The 17,065-nt window shown below is 45.3% G+C and overlaps 1 protein-coding gene across 1 annotated transcript in view; it reads left to right on the top strand.

The window, feature by feature from the left end:
• The window catches only part of LOC143805758 (UAP56-interacting factor-like), a 59,576-nt gene extending 43,089 nt beyond the window's left edge, over positions 1–16,487 (top strand). The window contains exons 4-9 of the mRNA XM_077285380.1: positions 302–399; positions 477–561; positions 1,421–1,473; positions 1,546–1,620; positions 2,115–2,235; positions 16,220–16,487. Coding sequence (XP_077141495.1) covers positions 302–399; positions 477–561; positions 1,421–1,473; positions 1,546–1,620; positions 2,115–2,235; positions 16,220–16,315 — 528 coding nt within the window. The 3' untranslated portion in view covers positions 16,316–16,487. The remainder of the gene's footprint in view (positions 1–301; positions 400–476; positions 562–1,420; positions 1,474–1,545; positions 1,621–2,114; positions 2,236–16,219) is intronic.
• Positions 16,488–17,065: the final 578 nt, after the last annotated feature.

Raw genomic sequence — 17,065 nt, 5'->3', positions numbered from 1 at the left:
GGCTACAAATTTTACAGGGCAGATACAATCTATCCCTAATTAAAAACTACCTTATGTTGATGGGAGGACGAGTGCTCATCTGGTCAGTTAATTTACAATGAGGCATTGCCAAAAAGGCGACATATTAATCTGACAATGGGAGGATTACTGGAGCCTGCTTATAGATGCTGAGGGTTGTAGTATTGCAACATGCCCAAAGCCACAGCTTGGCAGTTGCAGAATGTTGATTGAAACTGGATGTAAATGATTGTTCCCAAGTCTGCGGACTGTATCGCTCTCCTAACATTTAGTCTCCTTACAGAGTACTCAGAACTTGGTAACAATTCAAACCCGAAAGGTCCAACAAAGCACAAAGCCGTACAGGGCAGCGAATATTCCTGCGCGGTCACTAGCCAGGAGGTGAGACTACATCATTAAGGGGCCATTTTGTAAGAATTCAATTGTCTGTCAAACTATAATTAATTAATTTATTCTAGGAGAATTAGCACACAGAATAGAAGACCGCAAATAGGAGACGGGCGAAGGCAGCAAAGAACAAATATAGTCAACCGAAATAGAAGAGTAAGTCGCCTGGTCAGACGGTGTATGGTCATTACTAGACTGTGATTTGTAGCCCAGGGCATAAGCGTAGTATTATAATATTTACTGGAGCAGTTATGGAATTCTGCTATTTGAAATTCTCTATATCAGAGGTGTCAAACTGCATTCCTCGAGGGCCGCCAACAGGTCATGTTTTCAGGATTTCCTTAGCATTCCACAAGGTGCTGGAATCATTCTGTGCAGGTGATTAAATTATCACCTGTGCAATACAAGGAAATCCTGAAAACATGACCTGTTGGCGGCCCTCGGGAAATGCAGTTTGACACCTCTGCTCTATATAGTGTAATATTGTGATCAGAGTCGTTAAACAATCTCCAACATTCAAAACATGGAAAATAATACATGGAAGGAAGATAAGATAGGGCATGGCATTCAGCAGCTCTTTGAAGTGCAGAGGTTGCAGTTGCAGCCAAGTCTTGTGGGGGCCCAACAGTCACGTCAAAGAATAGCAGTGGTTATTCCACACATTCTGACAGTATGGCATTAAAGAGTGATTGCTAGAGTCAAAAATTAACATTTTTCCATAGGATAGTAGAGTTACTGATTGTTTGGGGTCCAACCACTGGGACCCTCAGCTTTCCTGAGAATGGGGCTGTGGATCGCAGGAACCAGGCTCTGCAAAGCTCCATCTTGAATAGAGCAGAGGTGCGCATACTCAACCTCCGATTTACTTATTTTCAGCTGGAGAAAGCCCAGTACAGTGCTTAGCTAGTCCTGGCAGTCTTAGTGAAGTGAAGCTCCATTTCTGGTTTTGCTATGATGATAACTTGCCACTTGAAAATTAATAATGTATTCAATGGTTTTTCCTTTCCATTTCCAGTTGATACAACAAGTCGCTATAAATCGTGGGAAGAGACAAACAAATGCTGGAAGGTCATTAACATTACTGGCTTATCATCATTAACGTCATTTGGATCTTATAATGAATCTACCCTTCTTCACCAGGTGGCAGAACAATGACGGTTTTGGATCCACCTTAACTGTTTCAGTTCCCAACCCTAAAGCAAGTTTTATTCCTCAGTGAGTAGAGATTTCCATCTCACATAATGCTCAATAACGAGTGCTTTAGTTATTTAAAGGGGACCAATCACCAGGTCAAAAGTGGACAGTATTTGCTCTTATTTTATTCTCGCTGCTCCCCCTGTGTATTACGTTTTTTGTTTTTTCTGAATCCCCCATGTGGTTCCAAAGTTCTGGATCTTTTTACTAAGTTTTTATATTTGTTTTTACTAAGGGGACGGTGCTCATAGGAGCAGTCTAAAAAGACGCCCCAGAGAATCCTTTTAGCTACGCCCCTTTTCTAAAGATCATTAAAAATTAGCTCCAATAAAAAGGCTCTTATCTCTGGAACGGTATGACGATATTTAAAACAACAAAAAAGGCATACTCGGGACAGCAGGTGGAATAAAGTAAAAGCAAAAAATGGCCACCTTTTGACCTGGTGAAAATTCCTCTTTAAGAAGCGTTTCAATGAAATTGATGAATGATTTTGAGTTTTTCTCCCAATTTCACAGACCCAAAAAGCCAGCAATGAAGCGGCCAGGAGGGAGATTTAGGAAAACAGGAGCGCAGCCCACAGATCCCCCTCCCAAGGGAGTTCCTCTAAGATTTAATTTCCGGGCTATGGCCAATCACGTGAGTTACAAGCTATGATTGAGCTTGCAGTATATATTGAATTTTCTGCTTGAGCTAAATCTAAACAAGGTACAAGTTACAGACTTTTCAGTGTTGAGCAAGATCATCAGACATCAAAGCCATATTCATTCTCCAGTATTTCATCAGTACTTGTATCCAAAGCTTAGAGTGGCCTAAAAACAAAGAAGAGGTGTGACTTTTTCCAATAATAGTACGTCAAAACCATTCAAGGCCATGAACCAAAACATTATACAGTAGCTTTATTTTAAAACAATCACAGATAAATGTGCACACAAATGAGAAAACGTAATCAACAGAGTTAAACAAGATGGGGCGCCTAATATACATGTATAAAAGTCCTTATGTGAATATGTATGTACAGAAGTGTAGGGGCTGATTAACCTGGTGACAGATCCTCTTTAAATCTATTGTTCTTTTCTTATGGGCCAAAGACAGTGTCATAACTAAAGTCCAATGGGCCCCAGCCCAAAATTTGGATCTGTGCCACCCACCAGCATGTGGGTCAGTTGTTCTGGGCTCTATGCTAATGTCCTTCATCCTTCTCCCTATCCTGTAATAATGTCCTGGGAGCCGGCGCAATACATTTTCACTGAATGTGCGTCTTCAGGTAAAAAGGCGCTGGTGTCAACAGACCTTTTGACTCCATGGGCCTGGTCACAGACACATCTGCTACTCAAATCTTTATGCCCTGGTCAAAGGGACCGCTAAGGATCCCTGTTATGGACCTGGTGGTTAGGAGCACCCGGAATGACCTGATGAGTAAACTAGTAATCGGAACAAGCTCTGGGAAAGTGGGAACTCTGCTGATCGCAAACCCTACTCCTATCACACAAACTAGAAATAGCCGTGGAGCGTACCTAACTGTCCCTAGATGCCTCTTCACAGCCTAAGAGCTAACTACCCCTAAAGATAGAAATAGAAGCCTAACCTTGCCTCAGAGAAATTCCCCAAAGGTAAAGGCAGCCCTTTGACTGTGAGTTAAGAGGAAAGTCACAAACACAGGAATGAAACAGGTTTTAGCAAAGGAGGCCAGACTTCACTAAAATAGTCAGAGGATAGAAAAGGGAACTATGCGGTCAGCACAAAAGACTACAAAAAACCACGCAGAGTAAGCAAAAAGACTCCCCACACCGACTCACGGTGTGGAGGTGCCACTCTGCACCCCAGAGCTTCCAGCTAGCAAGCGAATATCATGATAGCAAGCTGGACTAGAAATTAGCAGTACTAAGAAATATATTCAGGAAGCAGTAACAACAAATGAGCTAGCAAAGACTTAGCTTCTGCTGGAGTAGACAGGTCCTTAGAGAAGTCCAAGAGAGATCTGAACCAATACTGAAACATTGACAGCTGGCAAGAAGTAACGATCTGAGTGGAGTTAAATAGGGAAGCCAGCAAGCAATAAACGAGAGCAGCTGACAAAGCCAACCTCAGTGACCAGCAGTTCCTCTCAAAGCCACCAGAGGGAGTCCAAGAGCAGAACTAACCAAAGTACCATTCATGACCACAGGAGGGAGTCCGAGAACGGAATTCACAACAGTACCCACCCTTGAGGAGGGGTCACCGAACCCTCACCAGGGCCCCCAGGCCTATCAGGATGAGCCAAATGAAAGGCACGAACTAAATCGGCAGCGTGGACATCGGAGGCAACAACCCAGGAATTATCCTCCTGACCATAGCCCTTCCACTTAACCAGGTACTGAAGCTTCCGTCTCGAAATACGAGAATCCAAAATTTTTTCCACCACATACTCCAACTCCCCCTCAACCAACACCGGAGCAGGAGGATCAACGGAGGGAACCATAGGCGCCACGTACCTCCGCAACAACGACCTATAGAACACATTATGGATGGCAAAAGAAGCTGGAAGGACCAAACGAAATGACACAGGGTTGAGAATTTCAGAAATCTTATAAGGACCAATGAAATGAGGCTTAAACTTAGGAGAAGAAACCTTCATAGGAACATAACGAGAAGACAACCAAACCAAATCCCCAACACGAAGTCGGGGACCAACACAACGACGGCGGTTAGCGAAACGCTGAGCCTTCTCCTGGGACAACGTCAGATTGTCCACTACGTGAGTCCAAATTTGCTACAACCTGTCCACCACAGAATCCACACCAGGACAGTCAGAAGGCTCAATCTGCCCCGAAGAAAAACGAGGATGAAAACCAGAATTGCAGAAAAAAGGCGAAACCAAAGTAGCCGAACTAGCCCGATTATTAAGGGCGAACTCAGCCAATGGCAAGAAGGTCACCCAATCATCCTGATCAGCAGAAACAAAGCATCTCAGATAGGTTTCCAAAGTCTAGTTGGTTCGTTCGGTTTGGCCATTTGTTTGAGGATGGAAAGCCAAAGAAAAAGACAAATCAATGCCCATCTTAGCACAAAAGGACCGCCAAAACCTAGAGAAAAACTGGGAACCTCTGTCCGACACAATGTTCTCCGGAATGCCATGCAAACGAACCACATGTTGAAAAAACAATAGCACCAAATCAGAGGAGGAAGGTAATTTAGGCAAGGGTACCAAATGGACCATCTTAGAACAGCGATCACAAACCACCCAGATGACAGACATCCTTTGAGAGACAGGAAGATCTGAAATAAAATCCATGGAAACATGCGTCCAAGGCCTTTTCGGGACTGGCAAGGGCAAAAGCAACCCACTGGCACGAGAACAGCAGGGCTTAGCCCGAGCACAAGTCCCACAGGACTGCACAAAAGAACGCACATCCCGCGACAAGGAAGGCCACCAAAAGGACCTAGCCACCAAATCTCTGGTCCCAAAAATCCCAAAATGACCAGCCAACACTGAGCAATGAACCTCAGAAATAACTCTGCTAGTCCATCTATCAGGGACAAACAGTTTCTCCGCTGGACAACGGTCAGGTCTATCAGCCTGAAACTCCTGCAGCACCCGCCGCAAATCAGGGGAGATGGCAGACAAAATTACCCCCTCTTTGAGAATACCAGCCGGCTCAGGGACTCCCGGAGAATCAGGCACAAAACTCCTAGAAAGGGCATCCGCCTTCACATTCTTAGAACCTGGAAGGTATGAGACCACAAAATCGAAACGGGAGAAAAACAGCGACCATCGAGCCTGTCTAGGATTCAACCGCTTGACAGACTCGAGATAAGTCAGATTTTTGTGATCCGTCAAGACCACCACGCGGTGCTTGGCTTCCTCAAGCCAATGTCGCCACTCCTCGAATGCCCACTTCATAGCTAGCAGCTCCCGATTGCCAACATCATAATTATGCTCAGCAGGCGAAAACTTTCTAGAAAAGAAGGCACATGGCTTCATCACAGAGCCATCAGAACTTCTTTGAGACAAAACAGCCCCTGCTCCAATCTCAGAAGCATCAACCTCGACCTGAAAAGGGAGCGAAACTGTTGTGAACTCTGTTTTCGGGCTCCCTCTTGTGGTCACAGGTGGTATTGTGTGAGTTTTGTTTTTGGGCTCCCCCTGGTGGCTTTGTTTGTTATCCTGCGGATCTGTGGCTGATCAGCTGTCTCGTTATGCACTAGGGAGTTTCCTATTTAGCTCTGCTTCTCCTCCACTTGTTGCCGGCTGTCGATGTATTCAGTGCTATTCTGATCTCCCCTGATTATCTTCGTTTTCAGTCTCTTCTGGAGAAGCTAAGTTTCTGTTTGATTATTTTTTGCTCATCAGTCTGCAATATGATTTCTGTGTATGATGAGTTTAGTTCAGCTTGCTAATATGTGAGTTCTTGCTGCTGTAAGCTCTGGGGTACGGAGTTGCTTCCCCCGCACCGTTAGTTGGTGCGGGGGCTCGAGCAATCTCTGCGTGGATATTTTGCTTAGGGTTTTCTATTGACCGCACAGCTCCCTTCCTATTTTCTGCTATCTAGTGTTAGCGGGCCTCATTTGCTAAATCTATTTCATCTCTGCGTTTGTGCTTTCCCCTTAACTCACCGTTAATATTTGTGGGGGGCTTTTCTATATCTTTGGGGTCATTTCTCTGAGGCAAGTAAGGACTTTACTTTCCCTCTAGGAATAGGTAGTTTCTCAGGCCGTGAAGAGACGTCTAGGATTTTCAGGTAACTTTCCACGGCTGCCTATAGTTGTTTGCGGATAGGATCAGGTTGCGGTCAATCCAGATACCACTTCCCCAGAGCTGGTCGTCGGTTTAGTTACTTAGCTAGTCAACTTGCGATCCTTGCCACTAGGATCATAACAGTACAGCCGGCCCATAAAGTGTTAATTGCATGGCAGAAGCAGGAGAAGAGAAGCCTTGAGGAATTTTTTTTTTTTTTTTTTTGCTGCCGTGTGTCTAGCTGCTGTGTGTCTAGCTTCTCTCCTCCTCTTAATCTTGGTGTGGCTCTGAGTTCAGCTGCTGACATGGATATCCAGAGTTTGGCCTCCAGTGTAGATCATCTTGCTGCAAGGGTACAAAGTATTCAGGATTTTGTTGTTCACAGTCCTATGTCAGAGCCTAGAATACCTATTCCGGAGTTGTTTTCTGGAGATAGATCTAGGTTCCTGAATTTTAAGAACAATTGCAAATTGTTTCTTTCTTTGAAACCTCGTTCCTCTGGTGATTCCGTTCAGCAAGTTAAGATTATTATTTCTTTCTTGCGCGGCGACCCTCAAGATTGGGCCTTCGCATTGGCGCAAGGGGATCCTGCATTGCTCAGTGTGGATGCATTTTTTCTGGCCCTTGGATTGCTCTATGAGGAACCTAATCTTGAGAACCAGGCTGAAAAAGCTTTGTTGGCCCTCTCTCAGGGGCAAGATGAAGCAGAGGTGTATTGCCAGAAATTTCGGAAATGGTCGGTGCTTACTCAATGGAATGAGTGTGCCCTGGCTGCAAATTTCAGAAAGGGTCTTTCTGAAGCCATTAAGAATGTCATGGTGGGGTTCCCTACGCCTGCAGGTCTGAATGAGTCAATGACTCTGGCCATTCAGATTGATTGGCGTTTGCGGGAGCGCAAACCTGCGCACCATTTGGCGGTGTCTTCTGAACAGACACCTGAGTCTATGCAATGTGATAGAATTCTGACCAGAAGTGAACGGCAAAATTATAGACGGCAAAATGGGTTGTACTTTTACTGTGGTGACTCAGCTCATGTTATCTCAGCATGCTCTAAGCGCACAAAAAAGATTGATAAATCTGTCACCATCGGTACTTTACAGCCTAAGTTCATTTTGTCTGTTACCCTGATTTGTTCCCTGTCATCTTACCCGGTTATGGCTTTTGTAGATTCAGGTGCTGCCCTGAGCCTGATGGATTTGTCATTTGCCCGGCGCTGTGGTTTTGTTTTGGAGCCTTTAAAATTCCCTATTCCACTAAGGGGTATTGATGCTTCACCATTGGCTATGAATAAACCTCAGTACTGGACGCAAGTGACCATGTGCATGACTCCTTTTCATCAGGAGGTGATTCGCTTTCTTGTTCTGCATAATTTGCATGATGTTGTCGTGTTGGGTCTGCCATGGTTGCAGACTCATAATCCAGTCCTGGATTGGAAAGCAATGTCTGTGTCAAGTTGGGGTTGCCAGGGAATTCATGGCGACGCTCCTGTGGTGTCAATTGCTTCATCCACTCCTTCTGAAGTCCCTGCGTTTTTGTCGGACTACCAGGATGTATTTGATGAGCCCAAACTCAGTTCTCTACCTCCTCATAGGGATTGTGATTGTGCTATAAATTTGATTCCTGGTAGTAAGTTTCCTAAGGGATGACTTTTCAATTTGTCAGTGCCGGAGCATGCTGCTATGCGGAGTTATATAAAGGAGTCTTTGGAGAAAGGACTTATTCGCCCCTCCTCCTCCCCTCTGGGTGTGGGATTCTTTTTTGTGGCTAAGAAGGATGGTTCCCTGAGACCTTGTATTGATTATCGCCTTCTAAATAAAATCACGGTCAAATTTCAGTATCCTTTGCCATTGTTATCTGATCTGTTTGCTCGCATTAGGGGGTCTAGTTGGTTCACCAAGATAGATCTTCGTGGTGCGTATAACCTTGTGCGTATTAAGCAGGGTGATGAATGGAAAACTGCATTTAATACGCCCGAAGGCCATTTCGAGTACTTGGTGATGCCTTTTGGACTTTCTAACGCTCCTTCTGTCTTTCAGTCCTTCATGCATGACATCTTCCGGAAGTATCGGGATAAATTTATGATTGTGTATCTGGATGATATTCTGTTTTTTTCTGATGATTGGGAGTCCCATGTTAGGCAGGTCAGGATGGTGTTTCAGGTCCTGCGTGCCAATGCTTTATTTGTGAAGGGCTCAAAATGTCTTTTTGGAGTCCAGAAGGTTTCTTTTTTGGGTTTCATTTTTTCCCCTTCTACTATTGAGATGGACCCAGTCAAGGTTCAGGCTATTCATGACTGGACTCAGCCTACATCTGTTAAGAGTCTTCAGAAGTTCTTGGGTTTTGCAAATTTTTACCGTCGCTTCATCGCTAATTTTTCTGGTGTTGTTAAGCCTTTGACGGATTTGACCAAGAAGGGTTCTGATGTTACTAATTGGTCTCCTGCGGCTGTGGAGGCCTTTCGGGAGCTGAAGCGCCGGTTTTCCTCGGCTCCGGTCTTATGCCAGCCAGATGTCTCTCTTCCTTTCCAGGTCGAGGTTGATGCTTCTGAGATTGGAGCGGGGGCTGTTTTGTCGCAGAGAAGCTCTGATGGCTCTGTGATGAAGCCATTTGCTTTCTTTTCAAGAAAGTTTTCGCCTGCCGAGCGGAATTATGATGTTGGTAATCGGGAGTTGTTGGCTATGAAGTGGGCATTTGAGGAGTGGCGACATTGGCTCGAGGGAGCTAAGCATCGTGTGGTGGTCTTGACTGATCACAAAAATCTGATTTATCTCGAGTCGGCCAAGCGGCTGAATCCTAGACAGGCTCGTTGGTCGTTGTTTTTCTCTCGTTTTGATTTCGTGGTCTCGTACCTGCCTGGTTCGAAGAATGTGAAGGCTGATGCTCTTTCTAGGAGTTTTGTGCCTGACTCTCCTGGAGATTCTGAACCGGCTGGTATCCTCAGAGAAGGGGTGATTTTGTCTGCCATCTCCCCAGATTTGCGACGAGTGCTGCAGGAGTTTCAGGCGGATAGACCTGACCGTTGTCCACCGGAGAGACTGTTTGTCCCAGATAGATGGACCAACAGAGTTATTTCCGAGTTTCATTCTTCGGTGTTGGCAGGCCATCCTGGAATATTTGGTACCAGAGATTTGGTGGCCAGGTCCTTTTGGTGGCCTTCCTTGTCGCGGGATGTGCGTTCCTTTGTGCAGTCTTCTGGAATTTGTGCTCGGGCTAAGCCTTGCTGTTCTCGTGCCAGTGGTTTGCTGTTACCTTTGCCTGTCCCGAAGAGGCCTTGGACGCACATTTCCATGGATTTTATTTCAGATCTCCCTGTCTCTCAGAGAATGTCTGTCATCTGGGTGGTGTGTGATCGTTTTTCTAAGATGGTCCATTTGGTGCCCTTGCCTAAGTTGCCTTCCTCCTCCGAGTTGGTTCCGCTGTTTTTTCAAAATGTGGTTCGTTTGCACGGGATCCCTGAGAATATTGTTTCTGACAGAGGATCCCAGTTTGTGTCTAGATTTTAGCGGACCTTTTGTGCTAAGATGGGCATTGATTTGTCTTTTTCGTCGGCCTTCCATCCTCAGACGAATGGCCAGACCGAGCGAACTAATCAGACCTTGGAAACCTATTTAAGATGTTTTGTTTCTGCTGATCAGGACGACTGGGTGGGTTTTTTGCCATTGGCCGAATTTGCCCTTAATAATCGGGCTAGTTCTGCTACTTTGGTTTCGCCTTTTTTTTGTAATTCGGGGTTTCATCCTCGTTTTTCCTCGGGTCAGGTGGAGCCTTCTGACTGTCCTGGAGTGGATCTTGTGGTGGATAGGTTGCATCAGATTTGGGATCATGTGGTGGACAATTTGAAGCTATCACAAGAGAAGGCTCAGCGCTTTGCCAACCGCCGTCGCTGTGTGGGTCCCCGACTTCGCGTTGGGGACTTGGTGTGGTTGTCTTCTCGCTTTGTTCCTATGAAGGTCTCCTCTCCCAAGTTCAAGCCTCGGTTTATCGGTCCTTATAAGATTTTGGAAGTCCTTAACCCTGTGTCATTTCGTTTGGACCTCCCAGCATCATTTGCTATTCATAATGTGTTCCATCGGTCGTTGTTGCGGAGGTATGTGGTGCCTGTGGTTCCTTCGGTTGAGCCTCCTGCCCCTGTGCTGGTTGAGGGAGAATTGGAATACGTGGTGGAGAAGATCTTGGATTCTTGTATTTCTAGACGGAGGCTTCAGTATTTGGTTAAGTGGAAGGGCTATGGTCAGGAGGATAATTCCTGGGTTGTCGCCTCTGATGTTCATGCGGCTGATTTGGTTCGTGCCTTCCATGTGGCTCACCCTGATCGCCCTGGGGGTTTTTGATGAGGGTTCGGTGACCCCTCCTCAAGGGGGGGGTACTGTTGTGAACTCTGTTTTCGGGCTCCCTCTTGTGGTCACAGGTGGTATTGTGTGAGTTTTGTTTTTGGGCTCCCCCTGGTGGCTTTGTTTGTTATCCTGCGGATCTGTGGCTGATCAGCTGTCTCGTTATGCACTAGGGAGTTTCCTATTTAGCTCTGCTTCTCCTCCACTTGTTGCCGGCTGTCGATGTATTCAGTGCTATTCTGATCTCCCCTGATTATCTTCGTTTTCAGTCTCTTCTGGAGAAGCTAAGTTTCTGTTTGATTATTTTTTGCTCATCAGTCTGCAATATGATTTCTGTGTATGATGAGTTTAGTTCAGCTTGCTAATATGTGAGTTCTTGCTACTGTAAGCTCTGGGGTACGGAGTTGCTTCCCCCGCACCGCTAGTTGGTGCGGGGGCTCGAGCAATCTCTGCGTGGATATTTTGCTTAGGGTTTTCTATTAACCGCACAGCTCCCTTCCTATTTTCTGCTATCTAGTGTTAGCGGGCCTCATTTGCTAAATCTATTTCATCTCTGCGTTTGTGCTTTCCCCTTAACTCACCGTTAATATTTGTGGGGGGCTTTTCTATATCTTTGGGGTCATTTCTCTGAGGCAAGTAAGGACTTTACTTTCCCTCTAGGAATAGGTAGTTTCTCAGGCCGTGAAGAGACGTCTAGGATTTTCAGGTAACGTTCCACGGCTGCCTATAGTTGTTTGCGGATAGGATCAGGTTGTGGTCAATCCAGATACCACTTCCCCAGAGCTGGTCGTCGGTTTAGTTACTTAGCTAGTCAACTTGCGATCATTGCCACTAGGATCATAACACGAAACATCCGGCTGACGCAACACAGGGGCCGAAGAAAAACGACGTTTCAGCTCCTGAAAAGCCTCAACGGCCGCAGAGGACCAATTCACCACATCAGCACCTTTCTTTGTCAAATCAGTCAAAGGTTTAACCACACTAGAAAAATTAGCGATGAAGCGACGGTAAAAATTAGCAAAGCCCAGGAATTGCTGGAGGCTCTTCACAGATGTAGGTTGAGTCCAATCATAAATGGCCTGAACTTTAACAGGGTCCATCTCGATAGTAGAAGGGGAAAAAATGAAGCCCAAAAAGGAAAGATTCTGAACTCCGAAGAGACATTTAGACCCCTTCACAAACAAGGAATTAGCACGAAGGACCTGGAATACCATTCTGACCTGTTTCACATGAAACTCCCAATCATCCGAAAAGACCAAAATATCATCCAAATATACAATCATGAATCTATCCAGATACTTTCGGAAGATGTCATGCATAAAGGACTGAAACACAGATGGAGCATTTGAAAGCCCGAATGGCATTACCAGGTACTCAAAATGGCCCTCGGGCGTATTAAATGCTGTTTTCCATTCATCGCCCTGTTTAATACGCACAAGGTTATACGCCCCTCGAAGATCTATCTTGGTGAACCAACTAGCCCCCTTAATCCGAGCAAACAAATCAGACAGCAGAGGCAAAGCGTACTGAAATTTGACCGTGATTTTATTGAGAAGGCGGTAATCTATACACGGTCTCAGAGAACCATCCTTCTTGGCCACAAAAAAGAACCCTGCTCCCAACGGTGATGAAGACGGGCGAATATGCCCTTTCTCCAAGGACTCCTTTATATAACTCCGCATAGCGGCGTGCTCTGGCACAGATAAGTTGAAAAGTCGGCCCTTAGGAAACTTACTACCAGGAATCAAATTTATAGCACAATCACAATCCCTATGAGGGGGTAGGACACTGGATTTGGGCTCATCAAATACATCCTGGTAATCCGACAGAAACTCAGGGACTTCAGAAGGAGTGGAAGCAGAAATTGACACCAACGGAACATCGCCATGTACCCCTTGACAACCCCAACTAGACACAGACATTGATTTCCAATCCAATACTGGATTATGAACCTGTAGCCAAGGCAAACCCAACACGACCACATCATGCAAATTATGCAACACCAAAAAGCAAATATCTTCCTGATGTGCAGGAGCCATGTACATGGTCAACTGAGTCCAGTACTGAGGTTTATTCTTGGCCAACGGCGTGGCATCAATTCCCCTTAATGGAATAGGATACTGCAAAGGCTCCAAGAAAAAACCACAGCACCTGGCAAACTCCAAGTCCATCAAATTCAGGGCAGCGCCTGAATCCACAAATGCCATAACCGAGTAGGATGACAAAGAGCAAATCAGAGTAACAGACAAAAGAAATTTAGGCTGTACAGTACCAATGGTGACAGACCTAGCGAACCGCTTAGTGCGCTTAGGACAATCAGAGATAGCATGAGTGGGGTCACCACAGTAAAAACACAGCCTATTCTGACGTCTGTGTTCTTGCCGTTCAGTTCTGGTCAAAGTTCTATCACATTGCATAAGCTCAGGCCTCTGCTCAGAGGACACCGCCAAATGGTGCACAATATTGTGCTCACGCAAACGCCGATCAATTTGGATGGCCAAGGACATTGATTCATTCAGACCAGCAGGCGTGGGGAATCCCACCATAACATCCTTAAGGGCTTCAGAAAGACCCTTTCTAAAAATTGCTGCCAGGGCACACTCATTCCATTGAGTAAGCACCAACCATTTTCTAAACTTCTGACAATATATCTCCGCTTCATCCTGACCCTGACACAATGCTAGCAAGATTTTCTCTGCCTGATCCACTGAATTCGGTTCGTCATAAAGCAATCCAAGCGCCAGAAAAAACGCATCTACATTAAGCAATGCAGGATCTCCTGGCGCAAGGGAGAATGCCCAGTCTTGAGGGTCGCCACGCAACAAAGAAATAATAATTTTTACTTGCTGAATGGGGTCACCAGAGGAGCGGGGTTTCAAAGCAAGAAACAGTTTACAATTATTTTTGAAATTCAGAAACTTAGATCTATCCCCAGAAAACAAATCAGGAATTGGAATTCTAGGCTCTAACATCGGATTCTGAACTACATAATCTTGAATGCTTTGTACTCTTCCAGTGAGATGATCCACACAAGAGGACAGACCTTGAATATCCATATCTACACCTGAGTCCTGAACCACCCAGAGATTAACGGGAAAAGAGAGACAAAACACACTGCAAAGAAAAAAAAATGGGTTCAGAACTTCTCTTATCCCTCTTTTGAGATGCATTAACACTTTGTGGGCCAGCTGTACTGTTATGGACCTGGTGGTTAGGAGCACCCGGAATGACCTGATGAGTAAACTAGTAATCGGAACAAGCTCTGGGAAAGTGGGAACTCTGCTGATCGCAAACCCTACTCCTATCACACAAACTAGAAATAGCCGTGGAGCGTACCTAACTCTCCCTAGATGCCTCTTCACAGCCTAAGAGTTAACTACCCCTAAAGATAGAAATAGAAGCCTAACCTTGCCTCAGAGAAATTCCCCAAAGGTAAAGGCAGCCCCCCACATATATTGACTGTGAGTTAAGAGGAAAGTCACAAACACAGGAATGAAACAGGTTTTAGCAAAGGAGGCCAGACTTCACTAAAATAGTCAGAGGATAGAAAAGGGAACTATGCGGTCAGCACAAAAGACTACAAAAAACCACGCAGAGTAAGCAAAAAGACTCCCCACACCGACTCACGGTGTGGAGGTGCCACTCTGCTGTTGTGAACTATACTTTTTGGCTCCCTCTTGTGGTCACTAGTGATTTGGCACTTGGATTGTCTTTTACCAGGTTGGTGCTCACCTGCTTCGTTAGGCCTGGGGTGTTGCTATTTAAACTTCCTGGATTCTCAGTCCAGTGCCTGGCATCGTTGTAATCAGTTCACTTCTGTTTGCTCCTGTCTTCAGGTCCTGGTTCTTTGCAAGATAAGCTAAGTCCTGCTTTCGTACTCTTGATCATTTGCATTGTTCATATTTTTGTCCAGCTTGTACAATATGTGATTCCTGTTATTGCTGGAAGCTCTAGGGGAGCTGATATTCTCCCCCCACACCGTCAGTCGGTTTGGGGGTTCTTGGATATTCAGCATGGATATTTTGCAGGGTTTTTTGCTGACCATATAAGTCTTCTTACTATATTCTGCTATTAGTCAGTGGGCCTCTCTTTGCTAAATCTAGTTCATTCTTACGTTTGTCTTTTCTTCTTACCTCACCGTTATTATTTGTTGGGGGCTTGTATTACTTTGGGGTCTTTTCTCTGGAGGCAAGAGAGGTCTTATTTTCCCTGATAGGGGTAGTTAGTTCTCCGGCTGGCGCGTGACTTCTAGGATCAACGTAGGCACGTTCCCCGGCTGCTGTTAGTGTTTGCGCTAGGATCAGGTATATGGTCAGCCTAGTTACCACTTCCCTATGAGCTGGTATTTATGTTTTGCAGACTTTGCTGTAATCTTTGAGGTCCCCTGCCATTGGGATCATAACACTCTGCACCCCAGAGCTTCCAGCTAGCAAGGGAATATCATGATAGCAAGCTGGACTAGAAATTAGCAGTACTAAGAAATATATTCAGGAAGCAGTAACAACAAATGAACTAGCAAAGACTTAGCTTCTGCTGGAGTAGACAGGTCCTCAGAGAAGTCCAAGAGAGATCTGAACCAATACTGAAACATTGACAGCTGGCAAGAAGTAACGATCTGAGTGGAGTTAAATAGGGAAGCCAGCAAGCAATAAACGAGAGCAGCTGACAAAGCCACCCTCAGAGACCAGCAGTTCCGCTCAAAGCCACCAGAGGGAGTCCAAGAGCAGAACTAACCAAAGTACCATTTATGACCACAGGAGGGAGTCCAAGAACGGAATTCACAACAGATCCCCCTAGACTCCAGTAACCAAGTTTGACTGGAACACCAACCATAGTAATTTCCCTGCATATCTCCAAAGTAGATTTTCTGGAAAGAAGAGTACTGGACAGGTTCTCATGACCCTTTAATAAAGAGGACAGGAGCACCCAGGATTGGGTTCCTTTTCTCCAAGGGTCTTATAGCTGCCATACGATCTGTTTCTATGGTATGTGTGTGTCTTTTCTCAGTGCATTTGTGAAGATACAGTCTATAATGGTTGAAAATTCATAGCACTTAAAGTTATTATCTGGGAGTACATTTTTTTTTTTTATAATACGCCTAGGAACTAACAGGGAAGTAGTTGCAACTTACCTGCCTGGTGTTGATCTCCGTTGGCACAGAGCAATCACAGACCATTAATGCCGGCAATTCACCGGCGTCTACTGAGGTCACATTGAAGGAACAGCAGCTTCTCATCTACTCTGCTCTGTTGACAGGTGCTTGACTGTTGACATTTTGCTGATTGACAGTCGACTCCCCGCTGCCTATCTGCAGGGAGCCAACTGTCAATTAACATGACATCAGCAGACACGCCCCATTGACAGAACATCATGGAAGGAGAAGAGCTCCCTGCCCTGTTGACGTGGAGCAGCTGAAAAACAGTCCTGGACAACCTCTTTAATGGGTTGTCCCTGTCTCAGTGGTACCTGCTTATTTAGATGTCTTATTTTGTGCATCACGTTTTTAGATTTATTTCACATTTCATTGCTGCACTGGAGAAGAAAAAACGCTGATGTGCTATTGTGTATTTTTCAGACAAATGTCACACTGAATGACCGGTTTTCTAGTCTCAAGATTAAAGGACAGTATACACCAGTGAGAAGAGGGGGGCGGACAGTCATGCTCGCTTAGCATCAACTCCTTGTGGACAGAAGAATGTACCGTCCGTATTACGTGTAAACCTCTGCTGCTCTTCTCCGGGACTTTGGTTGTGAATAGAGACAAGTTACTCAATGTAATGCGCTAAAGCATCACGGATCACAACTCCCATCATACTCATATATAATAAAGTTTTTTAATTGTACTATTAATTGTCTTATTTCTGAATTGTTACACATTGGACCTAGGGATCTTTCTTGGGACTTTATAACTAATGTTATGTTCTCTGGCCTTCTTATAGATGTGGAATGGAGGAGAGGTCCACCATGAGCACCTCCGCTCCATTCATGCCCGGGCCGCAGAGCCACGATTTACAGGTCTCTGGGATCAAATTGGTTGAACTCCCAGTAATCGATAAACCAAGTTATAACCTCCTTTTTTTTTCTGGGTGTAGGAGTGGAGAACTAATTGGGGATAACTTTATTATCATACGTATACTGATACTGTATATGACCCACAGACCTAGAACTCCCTGCTTTTTGATTGACAGCTCGAGTTCCAGGTTTGTGGCTTCTGTGCAGAGTGAGCTGTCAATCAAAGTGGCAGGGAGCGAATACAGCCGCCAGTCACAATATAGTGATTGAGAACCGCTCAGTGGGCCCCTGTGACATAAAGCAAGCAGCTCCAGGAAGGATAGAATTTTATTTTCCTTATAGCCGTGATTCCAGTAGGGCGGCTGGGCAGCATTTTAGTGCATATTACCATCAAATTAACCCTATTGCC

Source organism: Ranitomeya variabilis, chromosome 2, assembly GCF_051348905.1.
Source record: "Ranitomeya variabilis isolate aRanVar5 chromosome 2, aRanVar5.hap1, whole genome shotgun sequence".
Classification (NCBI taxonomy): domain Eukaryota; kingdom Metazoa; phylum Chordata; class Amphibia; order Anura; family Dendrobatidae; genus Ranitomeya; species Ranitomeya variabilis.
The sequence above is the reverse complement of the archived record's forward strand: the minus strand, read 5'-3'. Positions and strand labels throughout refer to the sequence as shown.